The 23,218-nt window shown below is 44.1% G+C and overlaps 1 protein-coding gene across 10 annotated transcripts in view; it reads right to left on the bottom strand.

Annotated features, from left to right (window-relative positions):
• LOC148023417 (serine/threonine-protein kinase VIK-like) overlaps window positions 1-23,218 on the bottom strand; it is a 250,602-nt gene that overhangs the window by 84,096 nt on the left and 143,288 nt on the right. For all 10 annotated transcript variants that reach the window (XR_015693647.1, XM_087696367.1, XM_087696365.1 and 7 more), the window contains 3 exons: window positions 21,407-21,481; window positions 19,220-19,300; window positions 5,235-5,329 (listed from right to left, as the gene is read on the bottom strand). Coding sequence is in view for 9 of the 10 variants with exons in the window: in XM_087696367.1 (XP_087552493.1) it covers window positions 5,235-5,329; window positions 19,220-19,300; window positions 21,407-21,481 (251 nt within the window). In the remaining variant the exon portion in view is untranslated. The remainder of the gene's footprint in view (window positions 1-5,234; window positions 5,330-19,219; window positions 19,301-21,406; window positions 21,482-23,218) is intronic.

Genomic DNA, 23,218 nt, shown 5'->3' on the forward strand with positions numbered 1-23,218 from the left:
TATCTTCTTGTCTTAAAAAAAGGTGCCCTTCTGCCTTTTTTGTCTTGGTGTTTTCCTCCATGAAGTTTGATTGTTTTTTGAACTTGCATGCCTCTTCATGATATCCAATCTTCTTACAATGATTGCATTTGGGCAGGTGTTTCAATCTACATTCTATGCTAATATGACCTTTCCTTCTACAATGGTAGCATTCCTTGGGATCCTTCTTTGTAAAGGATATGATGTCCTTTCTTGTAGATAAATCAACGTTCCCTTTCAGTTCCTTCTCTTTTCAAAAGAATTGAAGATATACACCCTTCAAGATTAAGTGTTTCATGTGTAGGGAGTGAATCTTTCAAACATGCATATTCCTAAGGTCGGCTTACAAATAGCATTGTTATTCAATCCTTTTCAGATATTTTGACTTGCATACCTTCAAGTTAATTGATTAAGCTTCTTAATTTTGATACATGTTCTGTAAGTGAATCCTTATATTCATGATGCAAACCATAGAAATCTATTTTTAAATACATTTCCTAATTTTTTGATTTTGCACCAAAAATGTATTCAATTCCTCCCACACTTCCTCTGGTATTCCTTTTATATTAATGTGGTGGATAAGGGCTAGAGCAAGATGTAACTAATTAAAGCAAGTCCTTGTTCATCCTTCCCTATCTAATCTTCAGTAATTTGTGATGGTGCATTATCCCACATTACCATCCATAGTTCTTTTTGCATGAGTAGAAACTGCATCTAAGTTGCCCAAGTATGATACTTCTCCCCATCCTCGAATTTTTTAATACCAAATGAAATGTTGAAAGTTAAAGCCATGAATTTTATAGAGAGGTCTTACCAGGTTATTTTACATAGCACTGTCTAACTCCGATTACAATACAAACCAGAAAACTCAATGCAAAGAGGGGCTTAAGGATAACTAGTTTGAACGTGGTTAAGTGTGAATAGTAGCAGAGGATTAAAAAGAAGAAAATGAAGTCAATATGGAGTTCACAACCATTTGTGGATGGCGTCAATTTGGGCAGGCCTCCTATGTGCTCAAACTAGTTTGACTGTGGGGGAGACCTCCTTAAGTAGCAAGCAATGCAAATTGGAGCCACACAAAGGAAAAACAATCTTCTTCTTCTCCTCGGTCTCTCTCTCTATGAGAAGCAGCCCCTTGCTTGCAGAATAAGCAAACCTTGAGCTCTAGACCACGAGCAGACCCCTAGCTTGTTGGTAAGCTACTGCCTTAAGTAGATGGTTTAAGCAACCCCCTTTCTTGGCAATGACAATCCATACCAAAAAATTGACCTCGAACAACCTTCTTAAAATTTGCTTTTACCTTGCTTGGCCAAACCTCTTCCACACTTCCAACGTACTTGACATACTCGAGTCTTCAACCTCGAGCTTTGAGCTTCTTTGGACAGCACCTCCTTCCTTGTCTTGAGCTTCTCCAATCACATGTAACTATGGATGCCTCTTTACCTCACAAGCCTCAAGGATGAAGCTCTAATATCAACTAAAAACAACAAAATATTCAAGGAGGCTCATAAACAAGATAGGCCATAGGTTTGAGAGAGCAAAGAAAACCACCCAAGATACCCAAGACCGGATAGAGTTTGCCTCTTTAAATAGGCATCTCATTCCGAAGTATGGTGGAAACAGATTTAAAGATGACAAAACATAGATAGATCACTCTACATGGAGTTGCTTACAAGATCCTTGCAAAGGGGATCAATCTCAGATTGGCCGCCTTAATACCAAGCATTATCTACCCCACTCAGACAGCTTTTGCTCAAGACCGCAACATATTGGACGAGTGCTGATCTGTGACCAAAGAGACTAACCAATTGCTTGATCCATCTCATTCCCAAGGGTAGTGGGAATAGATTTAAAGATGACACAACGGAGATAAATTACTCTACTTGGAGCTGATTACAAGATCCTTGCAAAGTGGATCCGTCTTAGATTGGCCACCTTAATGCCAAACATTATCTAACACACTTGGACAGCTTTTTCTCAAAACCACAACATATTGGATGAGTGCTAATTCGTGATTATATTGCATTTTGGAGCTCGAATTGATTCTATCCCCTCTCCAAACATCCCATGAATTTCATACTAGATTCCAAGGACCTAGAGTGGGCATCAAGGGGGACAATAGTTAGTTTTTAGGATTCTCAAGGTAGGCTTTTGTTGGCCTTCAATGGTGAGGGATGCATATTATTGGTATAAAACATGTCATTGATGCTAAGAGCATGGAGATAGAAGGATCCCTACAGAGACTCAAAAGGAAATTGGGAGTTTTGGGGCATTTGATCATTGGGGCAAGGATATAGTAGGATCTCTTCCAAGATCCAAGTAGGAGGCCTTCTTAGAGCTCATAAGTCTTGCTTGTCCTAAGATCCACGACCTCATTATGCTTTTCCTTGATGTCAAGAAGGCGTATGACAGTGTAGATTGGGGATTCTCAATTATTTAGAGAGAGACACACAAACATCCATTAACCTCCTTGCTGGCATTTGTAGTGGAGGCCATAAGTTCTTTTTTGGCACATAGATTTACTAGTATTAAAGACATCAAGTTGCCCATCCCTAAGTTTCAAGAGCTTCTTAATGTGAAGTTTACAAGTGACCCAACAATTTATTTAGGCCAGGATGAGAGCAACTTTAGGGCTTTTGTTAGAGCCATGGAGATTATCAGCAAAGCAACTGATACTTTAATCAATTGGCACAAGTCATATGGCTTCTGGATGTTTGACACAATGAAAGTGATGACTGCCAACTAGGTTCTCCTAGTGACCATGTGGTATTTTACTTCTTGTTGGAAACTCTCTAGGTTTTTCTAGTAACCATGTGGTATTTCAATTCATGCATTGGCCAAGTGAAAAGCCTCATCAAGGACTTATTTGGTCAGAAGGATACATGCCCTCAGCATGTCCATAGGTGGCTTGGGATGCTATTATTTAGCCCAAATCTAGAGGAGCCTTCGAGGTCATAGACAGAGATACCCAAATCAAAGCCTTATTGGTTAAGCTTATAGTTAAGGGTCTTCTTCCAAATGAGAAGCCTAGAAAGAAATGTTTGCTGTGGAGGTTACATTCTATTCTACCTACACTAAGACACTTGGAGGACCACGGTAGGCTAGCATTGATTAGATTTTTCAGGAGATGAGGACTAGAGACCCAAGCAAAACCTTTGGCGTCCAATTCAAAACTCCATCATCAAGGCCTAGAGATTTGCTTCATCTCACCTTCATCACTTGTGACTCACCATCAACCATGGTCGAAGACAAGAGGAGACAACTACTTCTCTTTAACCACTACCTGAGATTTGAGTCTGGCCACATCCTTGGAAGGAGGACTTATCTTTGTTGAGGGAGATTCACCATGCAAGTTACATTCTCAGTGAGAGATTGGTTTGCTTTTCAAGAGTGATAGCAAGAGCTCCAAAGGTAGAGGCTGCAACGTCTCAAATGTGGCACAGTTATGGAAAATAAAATATAGGGAAGCTTCCCTCCCTCCCCACCCCCCGAGTGGATGACTCAGAGGCACTAGTGGCATGTTTGAAATGTGGCGAACTATAGGAGACTCAGAGGCACTGGCTATGGGAATAGAGGATAGCCCTGAGAATGGTCTTTCATGGCACTATAGAGACTGGTTACAACTTGGGGGCCATTAGCTTGCGTCATATACAGAGGCCCAACAAGTGGATATGGGAATGTTTAGGGAAGCCGCTCTTTCCTCATCATTGGCCACCATTTGAGCAGAGGATCCCAGCTCACAAGCACTGCGACTCAAGGACATTGTCACAGATCGGAGTTGACTGCAAGTATGATTACTTGGTTCAATGTTTCTTTTGCAAAGCATCTTCCTGGGATTTAGACAGAGATTGTCCATACTCTCTGCGGGAGATGGGAGAGGCAGCTGGGTGGTTTTAGAGGATGAAAAGGAAAGGGGCTTCCTTACAGACATCAGATTCCAGCACCTTTTTTGACCTAGTCCCTCATATGGTCTGGTACTATAGCCCACCAATTTGGTAGTCACACAACCATTGTAGTTATGATGTGCTCCATTGCTCATCAGGGGAACTTCTTGGTACTTTGTACTTGTACTTGGGGGAAATTACCCCTAAGGTGTCATTAATAGAGAATCTTTGCTCTGAACAACGTATCACCCTGTTTTCTATTTATGTGAGCACTTCTTGTGGTGACACCAGAGAAATAGATTAGTGTGCATGCACATGCATGGCATCAAAAAGGTCTCTGATATTTGCAAAGAGATCTCATGAACTTCCAAAGAGATCCTCTTCTTCTATAGAACTAGCAAGAGCATGATATATTGTAGAGGTATCTGTAGAGGTACCCACATCTTGGTAATCCTTTATATAGATTGTATCTCATTTCTCATCTACAATTAGTGGATACTTCTACTTTTCCTTCTTTATATTTCAATGACTCCCAATGTTGGCTCTTTGCTAACAACTCTCACAATTCTCTTGATTTTCTCATTGTCAAGATGACATTTGAGAATAGGGATAATTCTTAGACATACAAATAGAAATGATAAATCAACCCTCTGAAATAATATTGTCGTGAACATTATGTAGTCTTTTCTGATATTCTGTATACTGTTACTCTTGCTATATATGTCTTTTCTGATATTCTGTATACTGTTACTCTTGCTATATGTGTCTATTTCCTCATATAGTAAAGTAACTTTTGCAATGCTTGCAATAGTTTGATGTAATTCTTCATAAAAAAATGCAGTCTTCTTATGCATTCTTCATAGATTTAGGGCTATAACACTTTGGTGATCCTGCCATTGCTACCCTAAACCTCTAGCTTAAAACTCAGTTAAAAATGACATTGCTTCATGGTAGATATCTAAATTTCCTATAAATCCTTGAAGCAAATGATAAGCATGGTAACACTGAGAAGTTGAGACTGCAGATCATCGGTCCAAGCATTCCAGAGTCACTGCAACAAGTCACCGCGTGCATTTATGTGCACACAGACTGCATCAGGTCAAAAGAAATCTCAGACATTATCAGAGCAGCACAACTATTAAGTACTATTGACCAACAAAGCAGTCCCCTCTTTTGTTGCGTTAGAAAACAGGTGTCACTGTCTTTTTGGCTAGCATATATATTCTACAAAACCACTGGAAGTAAGGAACTATGTTAGTAAGAAAGCAACTCATTTTAAACATAAGATAACAGTAAGTCAAATTTCAAAGGAACACTAAGCCCAAACCTCACCTAATATTGGGTTCTGCATTCAACGATGCCTTTATTGTTTTCACTGCTACCTTTGTACCCCGAAAGATTTTGGTTCGAATCTCTCCAAACGACCCCTACCAACAAGTGAAACATATCATACTTAACACCATCACAGTATTCTTCCTTTGTCGATTTTACTTTAAAAAAACTTAAAAAATTGATATTTGAATTTAAATTTGGGAAGGGCATTTAACTTATAACCTTTTTGATACAGTAGATATCACAGCTGCGATTGTGATTCAGCAATCAACACTGAGAATCAATCAAGCAATGTCAATCAGTGTGATTACTAAATAGAGAGAGTGATTTTTTTCTCACGTTACTGTTTCCAGGCCTGTTTATTACATTTTTCCATCTCACCCTTCATTCGCAGCTGTGTTTGTACCAGGCCTGATAGCCTGCTGCGACCAGCCCTGTCATCACCCCCATCTTTTATCCTCTCCTGAACTACTGAATGGGACAATCCTGATCTTCTTTGTTGCTACCAAGGTGTTCTACATCAGATTTCAGCTTTGAGATTGGTGGTTGTCTGCATTCAGGATCCTTGCACAGAGGATAACACTCCCTCAGCCTGGTCCCATGAGAGACAGTGGCCATTGAACAGCCTGCACTCTTTGAGCATACAGTTGTATCAAAACCTGACACATTCACCATTCATTCAGCTTTCAGCACTAAAAGGTATCTTGCACAACGATTGTGAGAGCTAGGTTTGCACCAGTAGCACGTAGTAAGAGCTAGGTTTGCACCAGTAGCACGTAGTAAGCATTGTCAATGTGGACAACAACACTTCCTCTTCTTCCTATTCTTAGACCAAACAAAAGCTCGTGGACATGGAGTTAAACAAATACATACAAAGAAGGTGGCCCAATTCCAATCCTCAACATATTCCTCCATGTGCTTCAACTCAAGTTACTATCTACTTAGTCAAAGGCATGCCCAAGGAGGTGTATATCAGTCTTGCCATTCAAATGGTAAGGTCAGCCATGATTCAACTGGGGGAACACAAACCACTTTCGGGTCCAATGCCTTCATCTCAGCCAAGCTTTCTTTTTTTTTTTTTTTTTTGCAAGTAAAATGTGGCTAATTATATTACTCGGAAGGCTAAATTCAACGTGCACATGCTCAACAAACTAGATGGAGCTGATGCAAATCACAAATCCATCATGTATACAAGCCTCTCAAGGTGGCCTGGGGGGGATGGGGGCAAGAAGCCATGGAGGGGGAGTGTATCGCCATTTAGGGCTGCCCGCTTGCATCATGAAGAACAGGTCATGGCCACCCCAAGTGCATAGAAAGTGAAAACAGAGTTCTTGACGAGCTCAAGACTCACCCTACACCTGGTTCCACCGGCTGCGAAGAGAGTGGATGATGGAGGTCCAAAGCTCTGCCAAAGTCGCATATACTAAAAGGCAATCCATGCCAAAAACCACCTGACAGCGTGCCTTCCAAATGTGCCATCCTCTAAGACTTCCTATGATCTCCCATACCTCTGAGCGCTCTACTGTGGGCTCCAATACTTGGCGGATGGGTAAAGCCTCGAAGCCAACCACTACACAAGACCCAGCCTTGATGAGAAAAATCATGTCCTACATCCCGGCCTCATACAAGAGGTGATGGCCTTGGCTGACTACCTGCCAGCAAAAAGCCCTCACAAGAAACATCCAAGGCTCGGTGCCACATGGCAAAGAATACGGCAGTCTCCTCTCCACACGAGTTGTGCCGCCTCGCAAGACCAAAGGCAGTGCTTTGGAGTTTCCAAATGCTGTTGTGGGCAGCACTTATAGCCTCCATCCTGCAGCATCTGGGCCAACCAACTCCCAACAGCCAGACCCCCATGTGCCAAAATCCAAAGGAAATACAACACCCTCCTCGGCCTCCAGCTGTCCCACAGGCAACGCCAAAACGTCCAATGAAAGGCATCAGTAATGCTATGCTCTACCCACTATCTATTGCGCGAAGGTGCCTAATCCATGTCTTCCTTCATCAATACATATCTATACCCATCCTCGCTATGTACTCCAAGAACCTTAGAGGCTTCTTGACGACCGCAGAGGCCGGCCATAGCCACTCTCCAGGATCCCACTCCAACTCATCAAGTGGACTGCTCTCCCATATCCAAGGGCGCCACTTCCGAAAGTCTTCCCAAGGCACATAAGGATCGCGTTGCCAGGTCTTCCCATGGAGTCTAACCGCACAAATCCTCCTCTAGGAAAGGACAGCAACCTCCTCATCTCACTGTCCTCTATCAAGAGCCTAACACCCCCCATTTTGCATGGTGAGGAAAGTCCCACAGGGGGCACCACCCACCCTACCTGCCACCTGTAATGGGATACCTGCCCGTGAGGATCTAGCAGCCCACACCTCCCCAAGCTCCACCGGCTCTCAGATCGAGGAATCTAGCCACTCCTGAGGGATCGCTCAGTCAATCTCCCTCCTCCTCAGCTCAGTTCCTCACTGACATCCTGATGCCCGCTGCAACACCTTCTGATCCACCATCCTGTACACTTCCCTCCACATCCTAATAGTACGAGCAAGGCCAGCCTCCCAGCCAGCCCACTAGATGTGGGATCGCTCACCTATCTATATCGCGTCCCGATCTCTGACCTCGGGGTTCCAGACCAACGGCTGGCGGTCTATCTCCTCCTAGCATCCTGGGGACCTCTGAACTAGGGCCTTGCGAAGGCCCTGCTACACTCAAAGTAAACTACGGAGAAAGGAAGATCGGGGTGGCGTGATTTGGGCAGTCGTGAAGATCCATCTCAAGGATGGCTGGCAACCCCTACCGAGCCTCAATCTGCACTCCTTGAGACCCTCCTATAAAAGGACCTTCCAGGTCTGCCCACCTGGTGTGAGACCACGGACCACTAGGGCCAAGCTCTAGAACTCTGGGTCAATGATCCCAAGCCCTCCCTCAGACCGATGCCGGATGATGGTTGCCCACGCTACCTTGGCCCAGGAGTCCCTAGAACCGTCTAAGCCAACCGAGAGAAAATTCCGCAGTAGGCGGCGAAGCTGAACCACACAAGACGAGGAGAAACACCAACAAGAGGCGATGTACCAAGCCGTCGCTAGGAGGACCTAGTTGACCACCAGGGCTTGGCCCGCTGAGGAAAGGCGAACACTGCTCCAATAGGTCAGCTTCTGCCAAATAGAGTAGAGAATTGGAAGAAACTATTGGGCAGGAGTAATGTCGAGCCCCACCGAGAACCCTAGATATCGGACGGTCTATCCCCTGCTCACCCATCTGAACCCCAAGTGGACACCCCACTCCGTGCTGGAGTCTGGATCTTTATGAAAACCAACCCACCCTCGCCAGTTGATTTTCACTCTAGCTGCAGTGCAAAATACCTCTAGAGCTACTACACAATGTAAAGGTAAAATAGAAGGTGCAGAAAGTCTTGTGAAGGACTAGGAACTACATCATAAACACAATGATCAAGCAAACAACCAATGTGGTGGGTTGTAATGCCAAATCATGTTAGGTACTAATTGAAAGATACTAAAATCCTATGTCCACGTAAAAGCATCTCATCTCCTCATCCTCTTGGAGTCACCCTATAGCCTCTTCCATCTCTGTGGAGAGTATGAATGATCACTATCGAGATCCTAGAGCAAGTCTCAATGATGGAGATATTTTGAAGGTCGATGGCATGATACACCATGCAATCCAAATGAATCAAGGAAATGTGTGACATTGCCACCGACTCCAAAAAATCTGTGAGTAATCTAGAGTTGAAATCCTACTCAAAAGTTGACCAACAAGGAGAAATGAGTGGCTCCCTAAACATTCTTATAGCCACATGTACAGTCACTACCCATGATCAAAGCTAATGCCCCCCGAGTCGCCATCATAGTCTCAATTGTGCCATGAAAGACCATCCTAGAGGCTCTCCTCCACACTTCCTAGGCTCTAGGACAATCCAATAAAACAATGTCTCTTCACATCTCACAAATGTATAGCATCCTTGCCATAACCAACAGGTGGCAACTGCCAAACGCCTATTGAGGATCAGCCAAACAAAGAGAGAGCTCTTCGTAGGCCTGAAGTTATCCTCTAATCTCCTCCAAAAAACTGTCAAGAAAGGGGCAGATATACTTTGCCTATGCCAATGCTAAGTGGCTGTTAGCTCTGTTATTGAAACGTCTCCTACAATGTGAAGGGAGTAAGGAATAACAGCCTCTTCACATCAGTGATGGGAGAGGGATGCACTCCCAAACTTTCCTCCCTGCAATAGAGCACTCCAGCCGCAGACTTGGTCATGCAAAACAAATGTTTATAGAAATCAGTGGCCACCCAATCACTCCTCCAAGCAAGACCATACTCTTCTATACTGATTTCAAAGACTGCCATTACCTCAAACCAAAAGCAGCCGTGCTTTGACCTTTGTCTCAGTGCATATGTGGATTCCCCTACAAGAAACCCCAAACACCTAACTAGACCTACAAAACCTACCCTGGGATGATGGTCTCATGATCTCTCAGATAGGACAGTAGAATCAAGCCAATCAAAGTGCATACTCCTCCACTCTCCCCATAAGCATCAATTCAGTACTCCAATAGGTGAATGGTCCTCTTGGGAGTGCTTTCGCAACTCTGTTGGCTTGAGTATAGGAGAGAGAATGCCCATCTAGCAACAAAATTTCAATGTGTGTAGCAAGGGCTGGCTGCAACTCTTATCAAACATAATCACCTTCCTACAACCACATCTATTTTCCAATTTAATTAATTATTCTTGGCTGAAAATTAGAAGCTGAGTTTGCATGGGGCAGGTTTGACACTTGGTAGTTGTTTAAGCTTGGGTGCCATGCAAGGCTGTGGCTGTTTGGGGCAGATCTAAGGGTAGAGATCTCAGTTCTAGGCAAAGAGAGAAAGCTGCTATCGCACCATGGCAGTAGGACGACCTGTCCTAAGTGATTCTAGAGCCCTCAGATGAGTTAGCAATCATGTGTGCACAATAGGATAGCGGTAGGAGTTGTCTTCTCCACCTCAGTGAGAGGGAGCGGCTGCCACATCAAATTTCACCCCCTTTTGAAGCCAATTGGTGGCATCATAATTGCCATTAGAGCTAGCATTTGGGAGCTGCAGCAACAAACATGGGTTTTGACATGTTTCTAGGCAAGAAACGGATGATGGTCATTGTTTGAGGCCTGAATTGCAGAATTCCTTTTTCATGAAGATGTTTGAATCAATGAAGTGGAGTATTTACAACACATCTTCCGGCCAGTAAAGCAAAATTAGAAAAAGGCATCAAATACTGATGAATCCAAAAGGCGACAAAGGACAATGCTACAGGACAAGAGAAGGAGATCATGCAGTGAGCACAACAAGGGTAGTGTGAACAATATCCAGACATGGAGCAGCCACCTCTCTAAGTATTACACCAGTCAGAACTGTAGGAGTAATCTGCCATAGTAGCAATCCTCGAACACGACCTACATGACCATGAAGATGTGCCAAAGACTAGTCCATCACATAAAATGAAAGAGAGAAGGATAATGGGGATGATTTGCAGAATTTTCTCTCCTACCTGTGGTGAATGGGAATGGGAGACTTGAGCCTTAGGTCAAAACATGATGTGTTATGGATTGCTGATTTGCTGTTCTTAGAGTGGTTCTAGCAAGGATTAGGGTTTGCATGGCAGCATTGAGATCATGCATGCATGCCTCTATGTTGAGGAAGGTTGGTCAATGGACAGCAGAATGGGGTGAGATTCGGGGTCTACATGTGGGATGATTTGCATATAGCAGAAATGGATTCAATCTAGGCCTCTATGAATGTGGAATCAAGGGGAAATTTGGATCTTGTGAGTGCTGGTTACAAAGGACAGCAAAATATTCAAAATGTTGTGGAGATTTGACTCAGTCAATAGAGGAAGACAGCATTCTTGAGAGTGTACCTCTGCGATGCAAGGCAAGGCCTAACTCTTCTCAGGGATTTGAGTCAAGTCTCAATTGTACAACAAGAATTGCAATTAATATAAAAGAAAACACCGCAATAGGCACCAATGTTTTGGGGCCATGTCAGCTCCTCTCAATTTCTTAAGGATAATTAACCCAAACTGGTAAAGTGTTAAATTTTCTAAATTATCGTATGTATTTGTGAATTCATTGCTTGCTGTAAATTGCTTCAAATTAGTGTATTTTAGAGTTCCACCACCCTTTAGTGAAAAGGGAGGCTTGTTTCATAAGAGTGCACCTCATTCAACCAAGCTATCAGTTGAGCCTCCAACAAGGAGTAGTGTCAGGTGACCCCAATGAGCAGCCATTTAAAAATGTCCAAGGGGCATCACTTGTGTGACACACGAAACAATATTGAGACAAGGAAACTCTACTCAAGACCACCAATTAATGTCAACCCTGCACCTCGACCACCACTCTAAAAGCAGTTCCAACCTGCCACCTCCCAACCATTCAGACAAGTGCTCCATCCCTCTGTCACAAATGACATTAACTTGCATCTTGGACCACCCATTGGAGTGTGCAGTTAACAAAGAAAGGATTAGTTCAACCCACCAAAGGAGCTGGAAAGTGCAGCTTGCTGTTCCAACATTTGCGAATCAGAAAGATTCCCAAAAGTGGAAGCAGGAACTCCCAATGACCTGCAGCGCTCATGTACGACCATGGCCCACATCAATAGAACTCTTGTAGTAGAAGTTAGGCATGGCATGGAAAGTCGCGAGCTGTCAAGGAAGACGTGGAGTCTCCCACCAAATGTGAGGGCCCACTATGTGGCAGTCAAGGGGAAGTCACACAATGCATGAAACTCATCACTCCTCGCATTGAGGGGTTTCAAAAACAGGGAAGGGAATACGAGATGAGGATGGCAATGCTCACAGTGGTAAGGAGGGGCCTCAGCCTTGCGAGGAGGGTATGCTGACCAGACTGGCTCCTCCTAAAGTCCCTACTCTTGGCTGAAGTTGTTGGGGGGTACCAGGCTCCCCCCAAATCAACACTGAGATTTTGGTGAATTTTTCATCATCCGCTATAGGATGGGACTCCAGCTAGTGAGTGCGGGCGGGCTTACCCTGAACCATGTACACTCTACAGACTGATGTCCAAATGCAAGACATCAAAGAGCTCGGCTAGGCTGCCCTGTAAAAATGATCTGCTAATGAGTGAGCTGTTACTGGCCAAGATCTGCAACTCTATAGGTACTTTCAACAACTGCAACCTGCACCTTCAAAACCTTTACACCAGTCACCAGATCTGTGAAGGATAGTGGTAGCATGATGCCAAGGACCCATTTGAAGTCAATACTCCACTGCAAGGCCTAAACACGAGGATAGTAACAGGGCACCAAGGAAACATATGGTACAAGTTGAAGATGGAGACCTGAAGCCATAGTACCACAAAACCATGTAGATGACACCTTTCACGGAGACCACAAGCAGGCTATGGACTAACTCCTGTACTACCTCTGCAGAGGTGAGACAAATCATAAAGAGGTTGTGTCCTGTCAACACAGCCTCAACTTTGCACAAACTGCGGATGCCAAAGGGTAGACCAAAGTTGTGCCCAGGAAGGTGAGTGACCCACACCTAGTCCACAATTGTGGTCAACTCCAACTTCTCCAAAGCCCAGACTGTTTGGAGCTGTTCCTCAGAAAGAACCACATGCAAAGTCAAAGACTTAGGTGCAACCGTGGATCATTGTCAAATGTCAGACCATAGTTTACATTGTGTATGGTTCTCTAAAGACCTCCAAAACGAGCTGCTCAGTGACCAAAAGAAGGGGGAATGCTGCTACAAAGGAAGAGAGCAGCAAGAACACAGCTGATGGAGATTAGGAAAGGGACTGAGGTGTGCAAATGGTAGAGGAAGAGTGCGGGTGGGCAGGCAGCAAGGAGGGCTGCTGTTAAGACAGCAGGTGCCTGCCACGGGATGCACAAGCTGGCCCTGACAACAAGGCTGTAGCATGAACAGCAAGAAGGTTGCAGTGCAGCACTGGTGGCTAGACAGGCAGGAGGCAGAAGCTGGCTGTTGCAACAGGTTAGGGAACCTGAGCAAGGAGGCAGCAGCAGCAAGGCTGTGACAGGTGGAAGGAAGGGTGCAGCACAAGGATGCATCACAGCTTTGACTACTGTTGGCAGCCTGCAAAGGGAGGGAGCTCAACAATCAGTCAACTCCACTACTCTATTCTTTTCACCTATGGTCTATCAATATACAATGCCAAAGTGGTTATTCTAACAGCCCTTGTCATAGAATTTTCTTCCTCTAGAACAGTAAGCCTAGCATATGTCTAAATTATTATCCCTACACTTAATTCATGTATTTCATGCAATTCTTGTTTCACAATTCACCTTTATTTATTTAAGGGCTTCAACGGGATTTTATCCTGAAAATACAAAGGAAACACTTGGCAAAGCCAAACTGAAGCCCAAGGAAACATTCAACCAAGGCAAGCTTGGAATAGCTAGCAGAACAATCTACCCCCAATGTTTTCAGCTATTTGACAGTGTTTCACGTATTAACAAAAGCATATGTTCATTTTAACTGAAATAAATTCCTAGTGAATTTCTCCTAGGTAGGCCTTTCCTTATGATGGCCCACAATAAGAACCTCATAAGCCCCCTTTAAGAGGATGGAGCTACATACCACACATACCTGGTTCCTGTGGTGAAAAGGACTCATCTTTGATAATGTAAGCAAAAGGAAGCACCTTTACAAAGTTCCTTCCAAGAGTTTAGATTCTTTGCACAGAGTGCTTCACCACGTTAAATACTCTAAGAGGCTCCCACCATGTGTTGGATGCAAGTGACGAATAAAAGCAACTACCTCTCCTCCTTGAACATGTGTTGTATCTCATTCCTTTCCATCAACGCTCACTAAAGAGGTGAGTGACAAGGGTTAAAGTTCCTTCCAAGAGTTTGGATCCTTTGCACAGAGTGCTTCACTACAATAAAATGCTCTAAGAGGCTCCCATTGGATGCAGGTGATGACAAAAGCAACTACCTTTCCTTCTTGAAGACATGCTGTATCTCATTCCTTTCCATCGACACTCACTAAAGAGGCCAGTCACAAGGGTTAAGCCTTGCTTAAAACCCATCCAACTGGCCGTGAGTCAGAGTTGCTTGAAGAAGATTTGATCTTGCAATTCACAGACGATTGGTTTCCTCCCACAATCTGAGGTCTAAAAGTCATACCAACCTCCAAATAACCAAAAATACAACCATCGTACTTAAACAACATTCTTCTTGATTCTTCTTAAGCCAAATGTTAGCCTGAAAACTTTTAAAACAAAGGACTTTCAGAATTCTGCACTTGCCACACCCTCTTTTCTTTGCAAATAAGGTGTGGCTAATTATATTACTTAAGAAAAAAACCGCAATACAAAGAAGTGCTCATGCTCAACAGATCAAGCTGGAGCTGGTGAAAGTCATAGATACATCATATATACAAGCCTCTCAAGGTGTAAAAGGGGGATAGAGGCAAGAAGCCGCGTGTATCGCCATCTGGGGCTGCCTGCCTGCATCACGAAGAACAGGTCCTGGCCAACCCAAGTGTGCATGAAATGACCTCAGAGCTCCTGACAAGCCTTGGACTCGCCCTACACCTGATCCCATCGGCTTCGAAGGGAGTGGATGATGGAGGTCCAGAGCTCCGCTAGGGTCGCCTGTACTGGAAGTCTCTATCCGCCGAAAGCCACCTGACACCGCGCCTTCCGAAAGCCACCCCTCATCCTGGTGCCCTCTGCCAAGAGCCAGACGCCCCCCCCCCCCCCCTCCACTGTGAAAAAGGACCCAACTGGAGCGCCACCCACTCTTCCTGCCACCTATACGGGGATACCTGCTAGTGAAAACGTAGCGGCCCATACCTCCCCGGCCTCTATCAGCTCTCGAATCGGGGGAGCAAGCCACTCCTGAGGTATTGTTGCGTCTATCTCCCTTCTCCTCAATTCCACTCCTTGCTGGCAACGTGATGCTTGCTTCAACACCTCCTCGTCCGCCATCCTATACACCTCCCGCCATGTCCTGATGGTACGAGCGGGCCAGTCTCCCAACCAGCCCACTGGATCTGGGGGCGCTCTGAGTTCTCTTTCCGCACCTCAGAAGCTTTCTAGGCGCGGAAGGGGGACACAATGTGCAGGGAGTTTTTTCGAGTATACCAGCCTCGCACCTCAGGAAAGCAGATATGCAACCTCCGAGATCAGTATGGGAGGATCCGTTCTTGCCCAGACAAGCTGATGGAGATTGCCACCGACTACTATAGTCGCCTCTTCCAGCACCTGGTTCAGGCGATCCCCCCCAGACCCAGGTACGGGAGGTGGTGGGCGGGAGGATGATCGAGGGATAGTGGGATCCACGGAAGTACATGGCCGGGGGGGGGGGGGGGGGGGGGGGGGGGCGGGGGGAAACTGGTGGACCTAGAAGTGGGGGCCTGTGGGCTTGGGATGTGGAGGGCGATGGGTGCGGGGGCTGTGAGGACTCCAGAGACGTAGTCTTTGGTACGGATGGTGGATGTGGGGGGCTGCGGTCCTGCAGGTTGGGGCGGCTGGAGAGGGAGGGGGGGCCCGTGGAGTGCTCTGCGGAGGGGGCGTCACACGCCCTCCTCCTCCCTGTCGAGGCCGGGTCTGAGACGCTGGGTACGCCCCCCTTGCCGTCTCCCTCTCTGTCATCCTTGGACCCGTGTAAAGCCATCAGCGTCCACTTGCGGGCCTGTCAGCGGAACCACCTTGGCTCCGAAACGCATGCGACCTGCTGCCTGATGCCCAAAGTAGTGGCAGCGCAGGCACTGCCCTGGCTGCCTCATCACAATGACCTGCTGCCTAAAGGAGTGTCCACCCGCCTCAATCTGTAGGAACTGTGGGATATTCTTGACCTCTTTCACTGCCACCCGTACTTTTGGGACTCCTGTCGCTATCACTACATCCGCGAAGGACGCGGGAAGGATAGTGCCGAAGAGCCGACCAAATTCTTCCACCAACTGGCACTACTCTATTGCCAAACCAGGGAAAAGAAGGGTGACTGGGTGCCGAAGAAACTTGTTGTGGAGTGCAAACGCCTCCACGGTAAAGCCACTGTACCAGGGAACCATGTATATGACCCCCTTCGTGGACGCATACGGTGAATTGGCAAGTAACTCGCGAGCTGCGTCTGTCGAACTGAGCCGGACCATGAAAATCCCTTGGCCCAATAGGACCGCCTCCATGATCTGCGCTGTGTCGATGCGTAGCATGGAGTGAAGCCAGTCCCGAAGCTGGGCCGTGGTTGGCTGGAGAATGTCCTACTACCTGACCATAAATTGTTGTTTCCTTTAGCTCCAGCTCCTTAGCTCGGACGGCTAAGAATTGCTCCTCAGAGAAGACGACCCTTCTGCGAGAACCACCAATCACGTCGCAGTGCTACCTAGTGGGGGGGGGGGGGGGGGGGGAGTTGCTGCAGATAGAGGGAACAACTAGAGGGTATGGGGATCAATCGCAGGGGGGGGCGCCAGCGAACTGTCATGGCGTGGGGAAACAGCCAAGCAGGGGGGGAAACAGCAAACAGGCAGCCGTTGCAAATCGTCGGGGCAGGGGGGCACGATCAGTGTGGGGGACGAAGAGTCGGACAGGCACGATCAGTCGGGGCAGGGGGGCGATCAGTCGGGGCGGGGCGATCAGTTGGACGGCGGGCGATCAGTTGGACGGGCGTGAGCAGTCGGACGGGCGTGTGTAGTCGGGGCGGGGGGACAGCAGCGCAACGTGATGGGAGTGAGCCTGTTTGGATGCATCAAACTATGAATACTTGCCACACCCTCTAGCCCAATCTGTCTTATGGTGACGAATCAAATGTAACATCCCTGCTTTTCATAAGGTCATTCGTTGATATTAAACTTCTAAGGTTACTATTATGCTCTTCTTACAAAAACATATGGTGATGTTTTATATCTAAAGTCAACACTAAGATCCTAGTACGTTTTTACAGGAGATATGAGATATTTTTATATAGTAAAGAGCATGACAGCTGATTATGAAGATCCAAGAGTAAGAGAGAGAGCTTTAAAAATGGTTGGATTATGGAGATACAGGTGAACCATCAATACTGACTATGCAAGGGTTGAACCTTTATTCCTCTTGGTTCAGACAATACAACTGTGATTTTTAAGATCAAGAATTATTCCTTTTGATGATCTTTGATGTTATGAGCATGATTGTCATAGAGAACCATAGATGAATCATGAATATGGAATTTGATAGGAATGGGATTGTGATCTCTCTCCATGCATAACATATTTGGGAAGGATTGAGTATTGTTTTCCTTCATCTCAAAATGTTGCCTTGTGGCTTCTCTTTGGATTGTCATTAGTTCTCACAATCCCATGGATAAATATTGAGATTGTAATGTGAATGAGAATGGGCATGTAATGTGAATCTGAATGCGAAGAATGTGTGATTGAGATTCTGATTGAAGATTGAGAGCTTGAGGGTGGTCAGGCCCCAAGAGTGAGGACTACCTAGGCAACTGCCTCTTGGTTTGAGATCCATTATTCTAGGAATGCTCCAAGGAGCTCCAAGTACAAATTGATCAATCTTCTGATTTTTCTTTTAATGAACTTCAAAGATTTGTGTTCAATAATGAATGCTTAGGAGAGGATGGGAGTTTGACCCCACATACGAAGTGTCTTCTGTTTCATCATCACCGATCAATTGGTTCAAGCTAATCTCTTCTGCTTTAAAATGATGTTCTACCTAGTTTTCCCCAGATTATTCAACATAATCATGCACACACTTCACACCAAGATTATGTAAGACAGTTTGACTCATTGGGTATGTGTACATCTCTTAAAAAGAACGATAGATTGACTCCCAAGTCCGTTGAAGGTCACTGACTCATGGCAAGGGAAACAAGTAATTCATCATCATCATCATCTTGCAGGGTTCTTTAACAAGCATATATATCCCACCTCGTCCTCATTTGTTAAGAGCTCCCAAATGACAAACTCACTCAAATTCAAGCCAAATTTCTCATTTCATCCTATTCATCTAAAGATCTTCAATCCAAGCCTTGTGCTTCCTGCTTGTGTTTTTCATAAAGAGTATTCAAACTCTCATTTACAGCCACAAGGCAAGCAAAAGTGATTATAATGATCCTCTTAGTTCATGATTAAACAGAACCCTAACCTTTGGAGCCTCCACTTTAGATAAAGAAGTCACCAAAATGGCCTGCATTATGCATTCCCAACTGAAGAAAAGAATGAGATAACTATAAATAGCAAAGTCCCTTATCTCATTGCACCTCAGGCTAGGAATATCACCCTTGTCATGACATGAAGTGATCTTGATCATGAGGACTGGGCGACTTTGTTTTCCCATCCCCTCATCCATGCCAGTAAGTCTGATCTCCCCTTGTTCAAAAGGGAACAATCTATTCTGCAAGATTATTACCCAACCTCTAGATAAATCGTTTGGATCCACCAAAGGTCCTCCAAAACTTACGTGGTTGACCAAAACCTAACCTGTAAAGATACATAAGGCATGGATAAGAACAAAAAGAAAGGATTCAACAACATTGTAGACCACGACACAATGTTGGAGACCATGATATACCCTTTTACTCTAGTCCTAAAGGACCTATATGGCATCATAACATTTCTCTTTGCTAAAGACCACCCTTAAGACACAAAGGCCTCTTATATAAAACTGTGTCTACTTGGAGAAAAAGAGAAACATCACAGGCACATAAAATCTGAGTCCTTTAATCGTATTTTTGTCCTCCTTGCCAGTAGTCCTCAGGTTTCTTTGTCACAGCGGTCATTTCAAGACTTTCTGTACATAGTACTGTACCTCAGCTAGCAATCAAATAACTGATGAAAACGTTGAGCACTCATTGATCACTACCAGGATAGGAGATCACAAAAAGTTGTAAACCCTCCTTTTCATGGTATCAAGGAGATTTTTTACCAAAATTATTTCAAAACATTTCATATATGTACCTCAGTTAACCAATCACATAACTGCATTGGACCTTGAACAGAAATTTACCATTACCTGCTCCACAATTGCCAACTTATCATCAAGTAACTCAGATGGGTCAACTTCACAGTCTTCAATGGGAGAGCTTGCACCAACCTTTTAATAAAGTACAAAACACATAAGATTTTTGTTAATGAGTGCCAGCTAAATGTATGAAAAGACAGATCAGCAAGAAATTATACAGTAACCAAGACTGACATGAAAACATTCAACTAAACACATTGAAAAGAGGTAGTTATACGAAATGCACATGTAAGTGTTAGTCAGTGCATTATATTATCACCATTTAATTTCCTTCTTCAAAATCTGACTGCCAAGTCTTCCTGTTCAAAATATCCGCTTAAATATCACAGCAAAACTGTTATATTTTTGTTCAAACATCATGAAATACCACTAGCCAGGCATTTAAGCCTTCAAACCCATTGATCCTGCCTCAGCTCTTATCTCTTCCTCCACACACCTGTCTCTTGTGTCTATCTCTCTCTCCTCTTGCAAAGGCCTCTCTCCCATCATCATCTGGATGCTGTTTCTAGCCTCTTCTAGGTGCACTAACAGTGCCAAGTGTCTGCACACTCTCAATACCTAAAGTACTGGTTTGGGGCCTAATAGAATATCCTCTTTCTGTGCTAGAAAATTTTAACAAAGGGGTTCATCCATCTCATCCCAAGGATAGACATGAATTGGCCATTAGACAGTAGAGGACCATTGAAGAATCAAAGAGAATACACAAAGTTCTTGAAAAACCTGTCAACTTGCAGATTCAGCTCATGTGCCAGCCTTATGCTTGCCTTTCAGACTCAATTACCCAAGATATCTCCACTTGAAAAACCTGTCAACTTGCAGATTCAGCTCATGTGCCAGCCTTATGCTTACCTTTCAAACTCAATTACCCAAGATATCTCCACTTGAATAATTGAAGTTTATAAGATGGCATCCACCTGTCTAATGCTAGTTTTAAAAAAGAACCAAGGAGAGGCAACCCATAATATAATAGCTTAAAGCAATCAGTTCAGTACCAGCACTCTACTTGTCACTAAGAGCTTTGCCACAACACAGTAGTAACAAAAGCTTTGACACATCATACAATAAAAGCTTCTTTTGATGCCTGCCTCGATGTTAACATCAAACATCCATGAAAAAAATAAGTTATAGTTCCTCTAGGATTTAGTTTGAGAACTCACAATTCGACCTTTATTTTACTAAATGTGAACAAAAACCCATCTGTCTGGCAAATTGAGAACACAGACCATACAAAATGAATGGGAGAGAAAATGCCTGAAAAACGCCACTTTTTGTGGTAAAGAGTACACAAAGGAGATGGGATAAAAAATATGACTTGCCACCATTGGTTAGAAATAAGGTTATATGAGAATCTTGGAGATGCAAAATAAAAGAGCATACGGATGGCCCTTGAGCAAGTGGGTGGGAGTGGTAATCAAGATTCAGATGCAGTCCATTCATGAGGGGTTCAAGACAATCGGAGGACAGATATGCCTACTATGACGACTTATAGGTCTCTTTTCTAGAGGGGGCATAAAGTTTACTAGTGATAGCACAGTCAGGGATCTTTCTACATCACAGTTGGAAAGCATGGTAAGATTAAAGACATTGCTCACTTCGTGATATAATGACTCTAATTTCACCTCTTGCATGCAAGAACAGTCGAGATATGGGGCCTACAAAAGCAGACCTTTAGAAAGATGTGATTATGATCGAGGAGAGTGGATGTTGGAGGAACCCCTTTAACAACAGGCTCCAAATATTCTTCAAGGTTCAAATAGGGCGCTTCTTAACCCTTCCCTGCAGATTTCTAGAGAAGACTGGAGAAGAACTTTAGACCAAGGAACCTCCCCCCCAGCCACCACCCCCTTTCCCCCCACCCCCGGGGATCAATTCTCTTTAACCACCTAGCCATCATCTTTAGTACAAAGTTGCCACTTACCAAGACATCCCAATCTGTATACACCAAGTTCACCCTTTCATTGAAAGCTTTTGGAACCTTCTAGGGATCTTAAAGCCCATTAGATGTCTGACTAATAAAAATAATCTGACTTTGTAAACAAAAAGTTCTGTTACTAATAATATGGACATCTAACTAAATACTTTTTCTCAACAAACATATAGGCATAACAAAACAGTACTGAGGATCTGTAACAAATACATCAATAGTCAGCCGACGGTAAAGCATAGACACTTCCTTACCCCAATTACACCTCCATTCGCCTCCAACAAACGACATATTGCTTTAAAGCCATACTTGGTAGCATCTGACAATGGCTGCCATTAAAGAGACAAACAAGCCTGCCTTAGAGGGGGAATGATAACAGCTTGAATCAAGGACCCAATAAACCTTTCAGAAATGATCTTTACAATGAGCATCTTTGATAGAATATAATTATCGCACAAGAATATCTTGTTGTAAAATGACGATGATGTGTTCATGATCTCATCGGGAGGTCATTGAAATGTAAGCCCATGGGAATATTATGATAAAAAGAAACCAAGAATACAAACTAACAGCAATGGAAGGTATCAATTGTTCAGAGTTTGCTATTCAAAAATTTTAGTTTAAATCCTAGTACATTCTTCTAGCACTTCAAGCTTCAAGCACATCCATTTTTCAAATGGCAAAAGACTATTAAATTTAGTGTACAATTGTGCTCATACATGCTTCACTTAACTAGACTTCTTTTTTGACCCTATACAGAGGAGCAAATTTAGTCCCATATATTGTATAATGGCAGAAGTATGTTGAAGTGTATAATTGATGCTTATACATGCTTCATTTTGCTAGCCTTCTTTGACTGTACATGGATGAGCAAAAGGACAGAGGGCAAGCAGCAGGGCCTTGAAAACAACTAAATCAGTTATCTATTTCCAATGTTCCTGGGTTGTGGCATAATCCTCATGACAACAGAAATTTTACTGCCAAGAAGAAATAATTCTATTAGCAAACACTTCAGTCAAAAAGATCAAGGTAAAGTACAATACAAGCCTTTTATAGGACATGAATCAAGTACAACATAAAAATATAGTCTCCTGGGCCTTGGCTACTCACAAAGAGATAGTCTAGCACAACAAGGGCGTTATTTAATAACCAACTGGTGGCTTGTAATGTGAAACCATATGTGAGTCGAGATTAAAGGGGCTAAATTAATTCCATGAATTGGGAAAAGCGCCTCTCCTCGTGCACTCAGAATCACCCAAGTACCCTACAATCTCTCCATCAACCATGAGGGTGCAAATGATCTCTACCCAACTCCTAGAGAAGATCTTTGCTGTGAATATGTAATGTGTGTCAATGTTGTGACCACATCCCACTGTCAAAATATACCAAGCTATAATGCTAGGAATGAGCTCCCATCCAGGGAAGTATCACTAGGTCCACTCTGTCTTCTATGAGAAATCTAGAGCAGAAAAAATGGTCAACTGTCCCAACATAAACAGAAAGGGCGGTTCCCTGTATATCCTTATAGCTGTATGCTGATCCAGGTAACCTACCTGAATCACTATCATCGCCTCATTTGAGCCATGGAAGCCCACTGAAACTCCTCCAAACCTCTTGACCTCCAGGGTATTTTCTATGTGGTCAGATGATTTTTCCCATGTATCAATCATCGTTCACTTTAGGTCAAACCAGTTTATTACTAGATTGTCCAGTTTTTGGACTTCTTCTTCATGATTTGCCTATTTATAGGCTCCACACTTGTACATGCAAACACATTCCATTCAATGTCTAGTATTTTGCTTTCATCTGGGTTTCTTGCCTGGGGCCTGTCATCTGCCGTCATTTTCTCTCTCCTTTGCTGTCCACTCTGTTTTCTTCTGCTTTGCACTTCTGGTTTCATCATGGTGACAGAGTGCAGAGTTCTTGCCATTGAAGGCCCATCGTACACGGTGCAATCATCTGTTTGTGGGAGCAGCATTGCAGCCCAGACCTGCATTTCCTCATGACAAGAAGGTGACAAAGCTGATCTTTTTGCTGGTGCAACAGCAATTGGTGCTTCCCATCAT

Source organism: Lygodium microphyllum, chromosome 16 (assembly GCF_053477565.2).
Source record: "Lygodium microphyllum isolate KBCC chromosome 16, Lygodium_microphyllum_v1.1.10, whole genome shotgun sequence".
Taxonomy (NCBI): Eukaryota; Viridiplantae; Streptophyta; class Polypodiopsida; order Schizaeales; family Lygodiaceae; genus Lygodium; species Lygodium microphyllum.